The sequence below is a fragment of the Oncorhynchus kisutch genome, linkage group LG4 (genome assembly GCF_002021735.2).
Source record: "Oncorhynchus kisutch isolate 150728-3 linkage group LG4, Okis_V2, whole genome shotgun sequence".
Lineage (NCBI taxonomy): Eukaryota > Metazoa > Chordata > Actinopteri > Salmoniformes > Salmonidae > Oncorhynchus > Oncorhynchus kisutch.
Window position 1 is genome coordinate 16,630,591 of NC_034177.2, and position 14,195 is coordinate 16,644,785.

A 14,195-nucleotide genomic window follows, 5' to 3' on the forward strand; every position below is an offset into this window, starting at 1 on the left:
CACAGGTCGTAGTAGTGGGCGGTATAAGATGCTTTGGTAACAAAACGGATGGCACTGTGATAGACTACAACCTACTATGCGGGATGTAAACAGCATTCCCCAAACAACTGAACAATATACCAAAAAAATAATTAAATGGACTATATCAAACAGCTTTTCTGTAAAAAAAAAAAAAACAAGACATATCTGACTCCTACATAGGCTCAAGGGGAACCTGGGAGGGCAGGTCTTCCGACACCAGTACCATTTGCAAGTTTTCAGTCCCAAAAATGTTCTGCCGCAGCCATAATAATGTCAGGTTCCTTAGACTTCTTTGAGACTTGTGTTGTACAGTTATAACTATGGCAATGAACGCAACAAAATCCATATTTTTAAGAAACAGGGTATATTTTGCCTGGCAAAAAACATTTACTACAAGCTGTGGTGTATCCACTACCATATCCTCACTAATATCACTTGTTTTCTCAATTATTTTAAATCGCCTCTGCTTAGGAGATTCGATTGACCACTCAAACATTTGCCACCTCAATCTCCTTCACCCTTACAGGGCACTCCAGGAACTCAGGATCATGATCCCTAACACAATTGCAAAACTGTCATCCTTCTGCACACTGTTCTTTAGTATACTGTTTGTCTGCACACACTTGAAACATGGCCAAATCCTTTACAATTCTTACACTGCAGTAATTTGGGGACGAAAGCTCTTACGGCATATATTACATAACCAAGCTTCACATGCATAGGTATTTGCTCTTCATCAAAAAACAACAGGACCGACAGGCTTTCTTATTTTTCTCCATTCGCCCAGTGTGTCAGACATCGGGCACCACCCACTCCAGGAATTCTCCTCAGGTATTCAACCTGAACATCCGTCGTCACCCCTGAGATGACTCCTTTAACGGGTGCTCTAGTCCAAAAGTTCAAAACACAAAACTTCTGTTGTCTGGATTCTTTTGAGGCCCACTGCAATCTTCCTCTGCTTTTCAGAAATACAATTAATCAAAATAAAACCACTCCTGGTCACTCTGACAGACTCCACTTTTCCAAGCACAAACGGCACCATTTGACGCATCAAATAGGCTTCCCACATATGCATCCTTACTCAACAAACACATCCCAACAAGAAGCGATTCATTATCATTCACACACATATCTTCCACTCCAATTTTACACAATTTCCCTTTTGTTCCAGTTTTCGATACTACAAATTTGCTCAACCCACTGCTTGAGTCGAACTCACCATCCACTTCCGCCATCTTCATGCCCATTTTCTCACGACCTCCTTATAAATAAAGTAAAGGCCCCTTATATTGTGGAGGACCAAAGTAATCCAAATCAAATATATAAATACATGAATATATAAAATTCATAAACAGCCTAATTAAATACCACATACTCAAGATGAAATAAAATAATTAAATAAATACATGCAAATAAATACAAATGTATTGCATCAAATGGATGAATAATTCAATTCAATAACAGTTGAATAAAAACATCTATGGAGGTAGGCATAGGCCTATAAGGTTAGGCTAAAACCAATGTGAGACTGTTGCTCTACAATAGGCTTCTTTAATTCATTACATTTAAAACCAATTGCTGCTTCCATTCTTGTGTTGAGCATTAAAAACATAAGGATCTCATATTTTTATGCTTTGCAAGGAACTGGGAGATCATCAACATAGGATAAACCTATTTAGTGTAATGAGTTTTCATTATACATTTCATGTTAATATAAATTGTCAGTACTTTTTACATTCCATTTTAGTCATTTAGCAGTTGCTCTAATCCAGAGCGAATTACAGTTAGTGCATTCATCTTAAACTAGGTGGGACAAATACATCTGTCCTCAATTAAGTACCTATCAGCAAAGGCAGTGCTAGTAGGGAGAGGGTGGGAGTAAAGTGTGACTGTTAGTTGTTTTTTTCCTAAACTATCAGAGTGCTATTGACTGACACAACTAAGATCTGGGTGTGGCTCTGGTGTCAAGAGGATTTGTTTCACACACCAGCTACAATGGTGACAGGGTCCTCCTAGAGATCCTTAAAACAATTCATGTGTTTTGAATTGTTGGTAAGCCTAATGCCAGGTATGTCGACCATGTGTATTACATTGTAACTACATTCTATGAGAGTTTTTTTGTTCTGCAGATTTGTGTCTTTGTGAATTCTTATTGTAAAAATAAATGCCTGTGCCACATCTCTTTGTGGGTTCACAATCATACAAATCATGCCATAATTGTATTTTATTTTTTTAATACCCTCACAGTTTGTGTACTGTAAGAGATAAAATGAAAAAACTTAAATATTCACAAATTAATGATTTATGTATGACAATACATATAAGAGGCAGATTAATTATCTATGGGAGATACTTAATTCATTATCCTATTGTTGAAGCCTAGTGAAGTGTATCTTGTGATGAGGTAAGTGCTGAAGTCTCTGTTCTAACACAAAAGGCCAGCCTCTCAAATCAAGTGATAAATGAACACACTTTTACATCTGAGAGGGACTCAACTGTGTGGCATGATACATACATTTGTTCTACAGACCTACAGGTAACATTTGCTAAGCACTCCAAGGGGCAAATTATCTAAAGTGATGCAGTTAAATTAATAAATGCAGTTAAATTCAGAAGTAGACTGCAAAATAACAAACATACAATATGAACACCTGCTCTACATTATGAACACCTGCTCTTTCCATGACATAGACTGACCTGGTGAATCCATGTGAAAGCTATGATCCTTTATTGATGTCACATGTTAAATCCACTTAAAAATCAGTGTAGATGAAGGGGAGAAGACAGGTTAAAGAAGGATTGTTAAGCCTTGAGACAATTGCGACATGGATTGTGTATGTGTGCCATTTAGAGGGCAAATGGGAAGACAAAAAGGATTAAGTGCCTTTGAACGGTGTATGGTAGAAAATACCAGGTGCACCAGTTTGTGTCAAGAACTGCAACACTGCTGTATTTTTCATGCTCAACAGTTTCCCGTGTGTATCAAGAATGGTCCACCACCCAAAAGACATCCAGCCAATTTGACACAACTGTGTGAAGCATTGGAGTCAACATGGGCCAGCATCCCTGTGGAATGCTTTCAACACCTTCTAGAGTCTATACTCTGATGAATTGAGGATGTTCTGAGGGCAAGGGGGGGGGGGTGCAACTCAATATTAGGAAGGTGTTCTTAATGTTTTTTACACTCAATGTATATTGCATGTAAAGAGGATGTAAGAGGATGCTTTTCGCCTTTCTTGACCCTAGCTCTATAGAAGAGCTTCAGGCGACAGTTCCGGGTGCCAAGATATTGGTGGGTGTCTAGCCGATATGGTTATTTTCATAGAGATGACAAGTGACTATATAGTGCTAGGGAGCCTGGGATCTATTCTACACAGGAGCAACTATGCAATCCTAGATTATGAAGCAGGACCAGAGATTCGATTTTTCAGAAGATTACAGGTAAGGGAGAGTGGTGTATATTGAGCCAAAGAGTTAGTTGAGCCACCGCTTGTTCCTAGGAAACAATACACAAAATTAATGTGACCAAATACTTAGAAAGAGCTCATCATTTCATGGAGCCTGTGAAGGAAGAAACCACATGGAGGTAAGCAAGTTAGATTTAAAAAAAAAAGATTTTCACAAAGTCAAATGAATGTGTTTCATGATGCTTGTATTTAAACCAAAGTAGATTGTTTATACATCAGTTGAGGTATCTATAAGCTAGAGTTGAAGTCGGAAGTTTACATACACCTTCCTGACATTTAATCCTAGCATTGCCTTTAAATTGTTTAACTTGGGTCAAATTTTTGGGTTGGCTTCCACAAGCTTCCCACAATAAGTCCTCCTGACAGAGCTGGTGTAACTGAGTCAGGTTTGTAGGCCTCCTTGCTCGCACACACTTTTTCAGTTCTGCCCACAAACTATCTATAGGATGAGGTCAGGGCTTTGTGAGGGCCACTCCAATACCTTGACTTTGTTGTCCTTAAGCCATTTTCCCACAACTTTGGAGGTATGCTTGGGGTCATTGTCCATTTGGAAGACCCATTTGCGACCAAGCTTCAACTGATGACTTGAGATTTTGCTTCAATATATCCACATAATTTTCCTTTCTCAAGATGACATCTATTTTGTGAAATGCACCAGTCCCTCCTGCAGCAAAGCACCCCCACAACATGACACATGACACCCTGACAACATGTCACCCCTGTGCTTCATGGTTGGGATGGTGTTCTTCAGGTTGCAAGCCTCCCCCTTTTCCCTCCAAACATAATGATGGATCAAGGCCTTGATAAAACTTTAATTGAGATAAGGGTAAGGAATGGGTGGTGTAGAGATTCAGGATAGTATAGAGAAACAAATTGATGCACAACACTATAAAATAGTAGAATCTTAGATGGTGATCAAATAACTAATGTGATTTAAACAACAATTAAGTTAATCTGTAATCTTAAAATATCAACAGTTCCTCTATTAACAGAACTGAATAACATTCTTGGTAGTTTTGCCAAAATAACAAGATACAGATATGATTTATTGCCATATATTAACAATAACCTGGTGCTCACTACATAGCATACTGGATGCTGCTTCTGTTTGTCAAATCAGTTTTATTTCCTCTGCAGCGCACCATTGGGGGTTGCCAGGCAACCCACATAGGCTGGAAAGACAACTAATAGATGTTTTGTTTTTCCACCATAAACACAGAGCATGACTTACAATAGTTAAGACATTTCATTGCAGCTGCATTTAGCATGTTGCAACATTTTATCCAAAACATTTGGATAAAATGAGAGTTTGGATAAAATGTGATTGAAACATTTTGTGCTTTTATCAGTCAAATGAAATAAGCAAAAATACTTTCTGTAAAGGTAAGTCTGCTTTCAAACACTATCTTCATAATTACATTTTAGCTAGTCATTTAGCAGACACTCTTTCCCAGAGCGACTTACAGGAGAAATTAGTGTTAAGTGCCTTGCTCAAGGGCACATCAACATATTTTCACCTATTCGGCTCAGGATTCGAACCAGCAAACTTTCAGTTACTAGCCGAACACTCTTCTTAACTGCTAGGCTACCTGCCACCCATGTTCTTCATAGGAGCTGTTCTCAAGCCACTTTGGTGGCTGTGTGCTGTATGTGGGCGATCTTTCTTACCTCCAGGGATGAAGGGTTTGTAAAGGGCTGCAGGGGCTGCATGGGCTCAGTAGAGTTGGGCTTTGGCAAGTGGGTGACAAACTGTAAGACAAGACACAGTCACATGGATCAGTGTGTTGACTCAGCATTGTTGCTGTTGCCAACCAGTTTCTGGGTATCAGCTGACTACACCCCAACATCTCACTTTCATTGGCTGACACTAATAGTTCCGTGATAGACACTCAACAACTGTTTGCAAATGGTGGGGCATTACCAAACTCCGCAGCCGCTGTTTTAGAATACTTTTTCCAGACAGTACCTGATTGTACAGTATATATGATAGTCCGTCATCGGATAGATACTAGTCATTAAGCAGACGCTCTTACAGTAGTGAGTGCGTACATTGTTGTACTGGTCCCCTATGGGAATCGAAGCCACAACCCTGGTGCCATGCTCCACCAACTGAACCACACAGGACACCAGATCAATGTCCAGGGCAAGTCACAGCATGATTTTTGTCACATGCTGTTTCCAGTCAAAGCAGAAGTTAAATGAAAATAACTTTCAGATCACTTATTGATTACTTTGGCCTGGTTTCCACATTGATAACATTCTTGTCCAAGTCTACCCACTGTAACACTGGTGGTCTGATAGGTCTAGCCTCTAATGTCCCAATGGAGACACCATTGATAATCAGAGATTTACACATACCAGTACACCAGACGAGGCTGGGAGGAGGCGCTATAGGAGGATGGGCTCATTGTAATGGCTTGAATGCAATTGTTTGATGTGTTTGATACCATTACATTCTTCCATTACAGACATTACAATGAGCCCATCCTCATACAGCTCCTCCCACCAAACGCCACTGCAGTATACAGTCTTATGTTTTGAGCATACTATTAGCTCATGCGTTCTGTCCTCTGTATTCTATAGGAAGACTCATACAGTCAGGTCCATAATAATAATTAAGATTAGCAAAAAAGACTGTATAAAATAAATACAAATAATGAGCTATATTGCATGCCAACATTATTTATGCTAATACAATTGCTCAGAGAAAGAGATTTTATAATAAAAAACCTCCAAAAGATAGGGGTCAATTATTGGCACCCCAGTTTTCAGTACTCCAGTACCCTACCCTTGCGAGGATAACGACACTGAGCCTTTTTCTGAAGTGTTTTATGAGATTGGAGAACACATTGGGAGGCATCTTAGACCATTCCTCCATACATAACCTTTTCAGATCCGTAATATCCTTTGTCTGCTCTTATGGACTGCCCTCTTCAATTCAAACCACAAGAATTCATTGGGGTTCGAGTCCAGAGACTTCGATGGCCACTGGAGGAATGGTCTAAGATCCCTCCTAACATGTTCTCAAATCTCATAAAACATTTGAGAAAAAAGGCTCAGTGTCGTGATCCTCACAAGGGTAGGGTGTTAAAAGTATCGAAAACAGCAACAGGGCCAACAGCAACAGGGCCAACAGTAACAATCAGTTTGACCCCAATCTTTTTTATATATTTTTGTTATTACTTGTTAAACAAAAGACATTTCTCGGAGCGAATATATTGGTATAAAATAATACAATTTCAAATTTTTTGGAGCATACAATATAGTCTTGTTTGCTAATCCTTTTAAAAGGTGCCAATAATAATGGACCTGACTGTATACTACGCAACACATCCGCCATCGTCAAAATATGCCTGTTCAGCTATAATGCTGTAGCAGGCCGGCTTTCAGAAGTTGCTGACCCAGCTAGAAGGCTGGATACTGTATGTTAATTTTCATGTACAGATCTCTGCTTTGCTAACGCGAGTGCACACTGTTGATATGGTTTCAGTGCTGTTGCAGCAGAGGGCTCTTCAGAAACCAGTGCAAAACTGTCACGCCCTGACCGTAGAGAGCTTTTTATGTCTCTATTTTTGGTTTAGTCAGGGTGTGATTTGGGTGGGCATTCTATGTTCATGTTTCTATGTTTTCTATTTCTCTGTGTTTGGCCAGGTATGGTTCTCAAATCAGGGACAGCTGTCTATCGTTGTCTCTGATTGGGAATCGTACTTAGGTAGCTTTTTTTCCCCTCTTTCTGTGTGGGATCTTGTTCTTCGTTTGTGACCAGGTAGTTTGCACTACGAAGCTGTTCGGTCATTGTTTTCTTTATTGTTTTGTTTTGTCTAAAAGTTTCACTTCAACAATGAATATTATGTGGAACTCAAGGAACGCTGTGCCTTGGTCTCATCTTTCCGACGACAGCCGTTACAGAAGATCCCACCACAAAGAGCCCAAGCAGCGTTTCCTGGACTCCTGGACATGGGAGGAGATTTTAGACGAACAGGGACCCTGGAGACATGCTCGGGAATATCGCCGCCCCAAGGAAGAGCTGGAGGCAGCTAAAGTGGAGAAGCGGCGATATGAGGCAAGGCAGCGCAGCAGGCACGAGAGGCGCCCCAAAACTGTTTTGGTGGGGGCACACGGGGAGATTGGCGGAGTCAGGCGAGAGACCTGAGTGTCTCCGGGGCGTTGGGAGGGTTCAGTTCGCCCTGTCTTGCCGGGCGAATGTGGGCAGTGGTGCCAAGGCTGCGCACCAGAGCTCCTGTACTCCCCCACAGCCTGGTTCATCCGGTGCCTCCTCCACGCACCAGGCCTCCTGTAGGTCTCCCCTCTCTCCGTCTCCTCCCTCCAGAGTCGCCCTCCTGTCCGGAGCTGCCAGAGTCGCCCTCCTGTATCTATATCCGCAGTGAAAAGAGTCCTATATTGACATAACCTGAAAGGGCGCTCAGCAAGGAAGAAGCCACTGCTCCAAAACCGTCATAAAAAAGCCAGACTACGGTTTGCAACTGCACATGGGGACAAAGATCGTACTTTTTGGAGGAATGTCCTCTGGTCTGATTAAACAAAAATATAACTATTTGTCCATAATGACCATCGTTATGTTTGGAGGAAAAAGGGGGAGGCTTGCAAGCCGAAGAACACCATCCCATCTGTGAAGCACAGGGGTGGCAGCATCATGTTGCGGGGGTGCTTTCTGCAGGAGGGACTGGTGCACTTCACAATATAGATGGCATCATGAGGATGGAAAATTATGTGGATATATTGAAGCAAAATCTCAAGTCATCAGTCAGGAAGTTAAAGCTTGGTCGCAAATGGGTCTTCCAAATGAACAATGACCCCAAGCATACTTCCAAAGTTGTGGAAAAATGGCTTAAGGACAACAAAGTCAAGGTATTGGAGTGGCCATCACAAAGCCCTGACCTCAATCCTATAGAACATTTGTGGGCAGAACTGAAAAAGTGTGCGAGCAAGGAGGCCTACAAACCTGACTCAGTTACACCAGCTCTGTCAGGAGGAATGGGCCAAAATTCACCCAACTTATTGTGGGATGCTTGGGGAAGGCTAACCGAAATGTTTGACCCAAGTTAAACAATTTAAAGGCAATGCTACCAAATACTACTTGAGTGTATGTAAACTTCTGACCCACTGGGAATGTGATGAAAGAAATAAAAGCTGAAATAAATTATTCCCTCCCTTATTCCCTTTAATCCTTGTTACTAGGATTAAATGTCAGGAATTGTGAAAAACTGAGTTGAAATGTATTTGGCTAAGGTGTATGTAAACTTCCGACTTCAACTGTAGATGTTTGGGGGTGCTGAATTTGCTGCATCACACATTCAAACTTGACAGCTCCCATGTTTTCGTTTAATTTTGTGGAAATAACTTGATGTGTGAAGCGTTCTGTGTACACTGTGCTCGTTTAGAAAAGGGGCTCTGCGGTGCGGTTATAATGCTCATTGTGCTCCACCCACAAAACTGGGGGTTAATACCATGTGCTGAGCTTGTGATCCATGTGAGAGTCAGATAAGTTTTGGAGAAGAAGCTCCGAATGTACGCTTTATAGATCAATGTCTAGTGGGCAGAAGGCAGGCAGCAGCCCCTGGTTATATTGGCTCAGGAAGGAGAGTGGGTGGAAAGAAAAGAACTACAGCAATGCTAATGCTTTGAGGGAGGTAGGAATTACTATAAAGTGGTTGAAAAATTGGTGCATATTTTCAAAATGAGTAGGGAGTGAGCAATGCGAATTGGGATTTTGGTCATAATAAATACCACATCATGTGTTTGACACTGGCCTGAATCAAAGCTATGTGACATCTGAAACCATTTTAACAATAATTCAGAAGAGGGCAAATAATCTGTGTGCTAAGGTATCTTTGAAAAAGATCTGATCGAATGTAGCTTGCCTATTTTTGCATTGAAACAAGTATCCCTCAATCTAGCCTATTAAATTGTCAGTTTATGATCTGATAATTGGTTCCATTTCGGTAACACTACTTGAAAACTAGTGTCATAACATGTTATAACACTGTCATAACCATGTCATAATATGGTCATAACACTGTCATGACACATTTAAACCTGTTGTGACGTGCTATTTATGGTTGGGCTATGACACCTACATAAGAGTGTTTCAAAACCCACAAAACCTAGCACTGTAGTTATTTTATGTCTGATTATGACACCATAAGGTGCGGACTCCAGCCGCAAAACCTGACTCTAAAGGGGAGGGTCCGGGTGGGTATCCCTACACGGCGGCGGCTCCGGTGCGGGATATAGACCCCCCTCCACCCGCAGATACCTCCGCTTTGGTGGTGGCCCTGGTGCATGGACCTTCACTGGAGGAACCGGGCCGCCGATCATCGCCGTAGGAACCAGACCGACCGTCGCCGGAGGCTCCGGACCGGGGGACAGTCGCCGGAGGCTCCGTGCCGTGTTTCAACGCCGGAGGCTCCGTGCCGTGTTTCAACGCCGGAGGCTCCGTGCCGTGGATCAACGGCGGAGGCTCCGTGCCGTGGATCAACGGCGGAGGCTCCGTGCCGTGGATCAACGGCGGAGGCTCCGTGCCGTGGATCAACGGCGGAGGCTCCGTGCCGTGGATCAACGGCGGAGGCTCCGTGCCGTGGATCAACGGCGGAGGCTCCGTGCCGTGGATCAACGGCGGAGGCTCCGTGCCAGGGATCATCACTGGAGGCTTCGTGCCATGGATCATCACTGGAGGCTTCTTGCCATGGATCATCACTGGAGGCTTTGTACGTGGAGCCGGAACAGGTCTCACCGGACTGAGGAGACATACTGGAAGCCTGGTACGTGGAGCTGCCACAATGTGTCCTGGCTGGATAGCCACTTTAGCTCGGTGAGTGTGGAGAGCTGGCACAGGACACACTGGGCTATGATGACGCACTGGAGGCATAGTGCGTAGAGCCAGCGCAGGACACACTGGACCGGAGAGGTGCAACCAGAGGTCTGGGGCACAGAGTTGGCATAACTCGTCCTGGCTGGATACCGCCCTTAGCCCGGCAAGTGCGGGGAGCTGGAACAGGCCAAACTGGGCTTGTCGTCGTAAGGAATAGTGGACCAAAGCGCAGCGTTGTAAGTGTTCATGATTTTTATTGATCAAAACACTCAAACAAAAATAACAAAGTGAAAAAAACAAACAGTTCTGTAAGGCAAATAAACTATACAGAAAAATAACTACCCCCAAAACACAGGTGGGAAAAAGGCTGCCAAAGTATGATTCCCAATCAGAAACAACGATAGACAGCTGCCTCTGATTGGGAACCACACTCGGCCAAAAACAAGGAAATAGAAAACACAGAAATAAAGATACTAGAATGGCCACCCTAGTCACACCCTGGCCTAACCAAAATAGAGAATAAAGGGCGTGACACCTACAGACGTGGCCAAAAGTTTTGAGAATGACACAAATATTAATTTCCACAAAGTTTGCTGTTTCAGTGTCTTTAGATATTTTTGTCAGATGTTTCTATGGAATGGTGAAGTATAATTACAAGCATTTCAAAAGTGTCAAAGGCTTTTATTGACAACTACATGAAGTTGATTCAAAGACTCAATATTTGCAGTGCTGACCCTTCTTTCTCAAGACCTCTAAAATCCACCCTGGCATGCTGTCAATTAACTTCTGGGCCACATCCTGACTGATGGCAGCCCATTCTTGTATAATCAATGCTTGGAGTTTGTCAGAATTTGTGGGTTTTTGTTTGTCCACCCGCCTCTTGAGGATTGACCACAAGTTATCAATGGAATTAAGGTCTGGGGAGTTTCCTGGCCATGGACCCAAAATATCGATGTTTTGTTCCCAGAGCCACTTAGTTATCACTTTTGCCTTATGGCAAGGTGCTCCATCACGCTGGAAAAGGCATTGTTCGTCACCAAACTGTTCCTGGATGGTTTGGAGAAGTTGCTCATGGAGGATGGGTTAGTATCTTTCTTTATTCATGGCTATGTTCTTAAGCAAAATTGTGAGTGAGCCCACTCCCTTGGCTGAGAAGCAACCCTACACATGAATGGTCTCAGCGTCACGCCCTGGCCATAGAGAGGCTATTTATTCTATATTTTGGTTAGGCCAGGGTGTGACTAGGGTGGGCATTCTGTTATTTTTTCTATGTTTTTGTAATTCTTTGTTTTTGGCTGGGTATGGTTCTCAATCAGGGACAGCTGTCTGTAGTGGTCTCTGATTGAGAATCATACTTAGGTAGCTCTTGCCCACATGGGTTTTGTGGGTAGTTGTTTTCTACACCCAGATTGTTACACTCAGGATGCTTTACTGTTGGCATGACACAAGACTGATGGTAGCACTCACCTTGTCTTCTTGGGACAAGCGTTTTTCCGGATGCCCCAAACAATCGGAAAGGGGATTCATCAGAGAAAATGACTTTACCCCAGTCCTCAGCAGTGTACTTTTTACAGAATATCAGTCCCTGATGTTTTTCCTGAAGAGAAGTGGCTTCTTTGCTGCCCTTCTTGACACAAGGCCACCCCCCAAAAGACTTTGCCTCACTGTGCGTGCAGATGCACTCACACCTGCCTGCAGCCATTCCTGAGCAAGCTCTGTACTGGTGGTGCCCCGATCCCGAAGCTGAATCAACTTTAGGAGACGGTCCTGGCGCTTGCTGGACTTTCTTGGGCACCCTGAAGCCTTCTTCACAACAATTGAACCGCTCTCCTTGAAGTTCTTGATGATCTGATAAATGGTTGATTTAGGTGCAATCTTACTGGTAGCAATATCCTTGCCAATGAAGCCCTTTTTGTGCAAAGCAATGATGACAGCACGTGTTTCCTTGCAGGTAACCATGATTGACAGAGGAAGAACATTGATTCCAAGCACCATCCTCCTTTTGAAGCGTCCAGTTTGATATTCGAACTCAATCATCATTACAGAGTGATCTCCAGCCTTGTCAACACACACCTGTGTTAACAAGAGAATCACTAACATGATGTTAGCTGGTCAATTTGTTTGTGGCAGGGCTGAAATGCAGTGGGAATGTTTTTGGGGGATTCAGTTAATTTACATGGCAAAGAGGGACTTTGCAATTCATCTGATCACTCTTCATAACATTCTGGAGTATATGCAAATTGCCATAACACAGAGGCAGCAGACTTTGTGAAAATGTATATGTGTGTCATTCTCAAAACTTTTGGCCACGACTGTAAATGTCAACAGTTTGTTTATTTATACATTTTTTATTATATTTTTATTTAACCAGGCAAGTCAATGAAGAACAAATTCTTATTTACAATGAAGGCCTACACCGGCCAAACCCGGACAATGCTGGGCCAATTGTCCGCCGCCCTATGGGACTCCCAATCACGGCCGGTTGTGATACAGCCTGGATTCGAACCAGGGTGTCTGTAGTGATGCCTCTAGCACTGAGATGTAGTGCCTTAGACCACTGCGCCACCTGGGAGGGCTGTGTCCAGGCACTCCGAGTTCCACCATGCTTAAGAACAGCCTTTAGGCGTGGTATATTGGCCATATCCCACACCTCCTAAGGCCTTATTGCTTATATAGATCACAGACAGAACAATGAATTAATGTTGCGAGTTATACACCACAATAATCGCACAATCAAGTGCAAGTTCAAAACTCCTGTAGTCTACAAGCTGCAGTGGGTTTCGATACACACTATTGGGTCTGTAGGTTCCATACTGCGTGTTCTATACTGCGTGTTCCATACTGCGCGTTCCACAAACTGGTTGCAACTGGTAGAGTTGAGAAATACATAGTAGGTGTGTCCAAACACAACTGTAGCCTGTTGTCTTTTCGTATAAAGCCCATAAGACGTCTTTGTAAAGTAACTTAAGTAACTATTCAAGTGATTTCCCCTGGTTCCCCGACAACATTGAATTATTCAGTTATGTAGATAATTTATGCATAAATTATACACCATATAAAAACATACAACTTACTCCAAAGTAAGAGAGGGGATGTTCAGTTTGTCTCTCCTCGACTTCATCGTTCTACGATTCCTTCCAAAAGGGACCTCTGTTGACTGCTGCTTGCACTTCACTTGTCACCGTGCACCACTGGTGATTTCGCGGTCCGTTTCTCTTTCATCGTGCGCGAGCGGGAACTAAAAATAACTGTCAACAAGCTATCGTTTACCGGTGGCTTCAGCACATCTTCGCTAACTAGTCCCAACACTGTCAACACAACATGTCAAGGAAAGCAAACTCAGCATAGACAATCCGTTTCTGAAAATGCGCGTGTCAAGCGTGTAGTCCAAAGCGCACCAATGCAGAATTGAGAAGCGACAGTGCTGTTGGAACAGTGGTCACTCCCACTTAATGGGGGGGGGGGGGGGGGGGGGGGGGGGGGTGTCCACAACACAGGGGAATCGCAACGCCCCCATGCGTTTTAAAACTGCATTGCTAGACCGACGCCGGATTCTTTGACATTTTGAGCCTGTAATCGAACCCACAAAACCCAGCTGTGCTAACATAATTGCAAAAGGGGTTTCTAATGATCAATTAGCCTTTTAAAATGATAAACTTGGATTAGTTGCTGATAATGGGCCTCTGTACGCCTATGTAGATAATCCATAAAAATCATCAATTTCCAGCTACAATAGTCATTTACAACATTAACAATGTCCACACTGTATTTCTGATCAATTTGATGTTATTTTAAATGGACAAAAAAAATAAATCTTTAAAAAACAAGGAAATTTGTAAGTGACCCCAAACTTTTGAAAGGTAGTGTATTTACCT

The 14,195-nt window shown here is 42.9% G+C and overlaps 1 protein-coding gene across 4 annotated transcripts in view; it reads right to left on the bottom strand.

The window, feature by feature from the left end:
• Positions 1-13,730, bottom strand: part of LOC109889123 (microtubule-associated serine/threonine-protein kinase 3) — a 50,997-nt gene extending 37,267 nt beyond the window's left edge. For 3 of the 4 annotated variants that reach the window (XM_020480324.2, XM_020480322.2, XM_020480323.2), the window contains exons 1-2: positions 13,395-13,730; positions 5,157-5,237 (exon numbers count right to left, since the gene is read on the bottom strand). In XM_020480324.2, coding sequence (XP_020335913.1) covers positions 5,157-5,237; positions 13,395-13,441 — 128 coding nt within the window. In that variant the 5' untranslated portion in view covers positions 13,442-13,730. The remainder of the gene's footprint in view (positions 1-5,156; positions 5,238-13,394) is intronic. The other variant, XM_031822522.1, reaches the window with a different exon arrangement.
• Between the last annotated feature and the right edge of the window lie 465 nt (positions 13,731-14,195).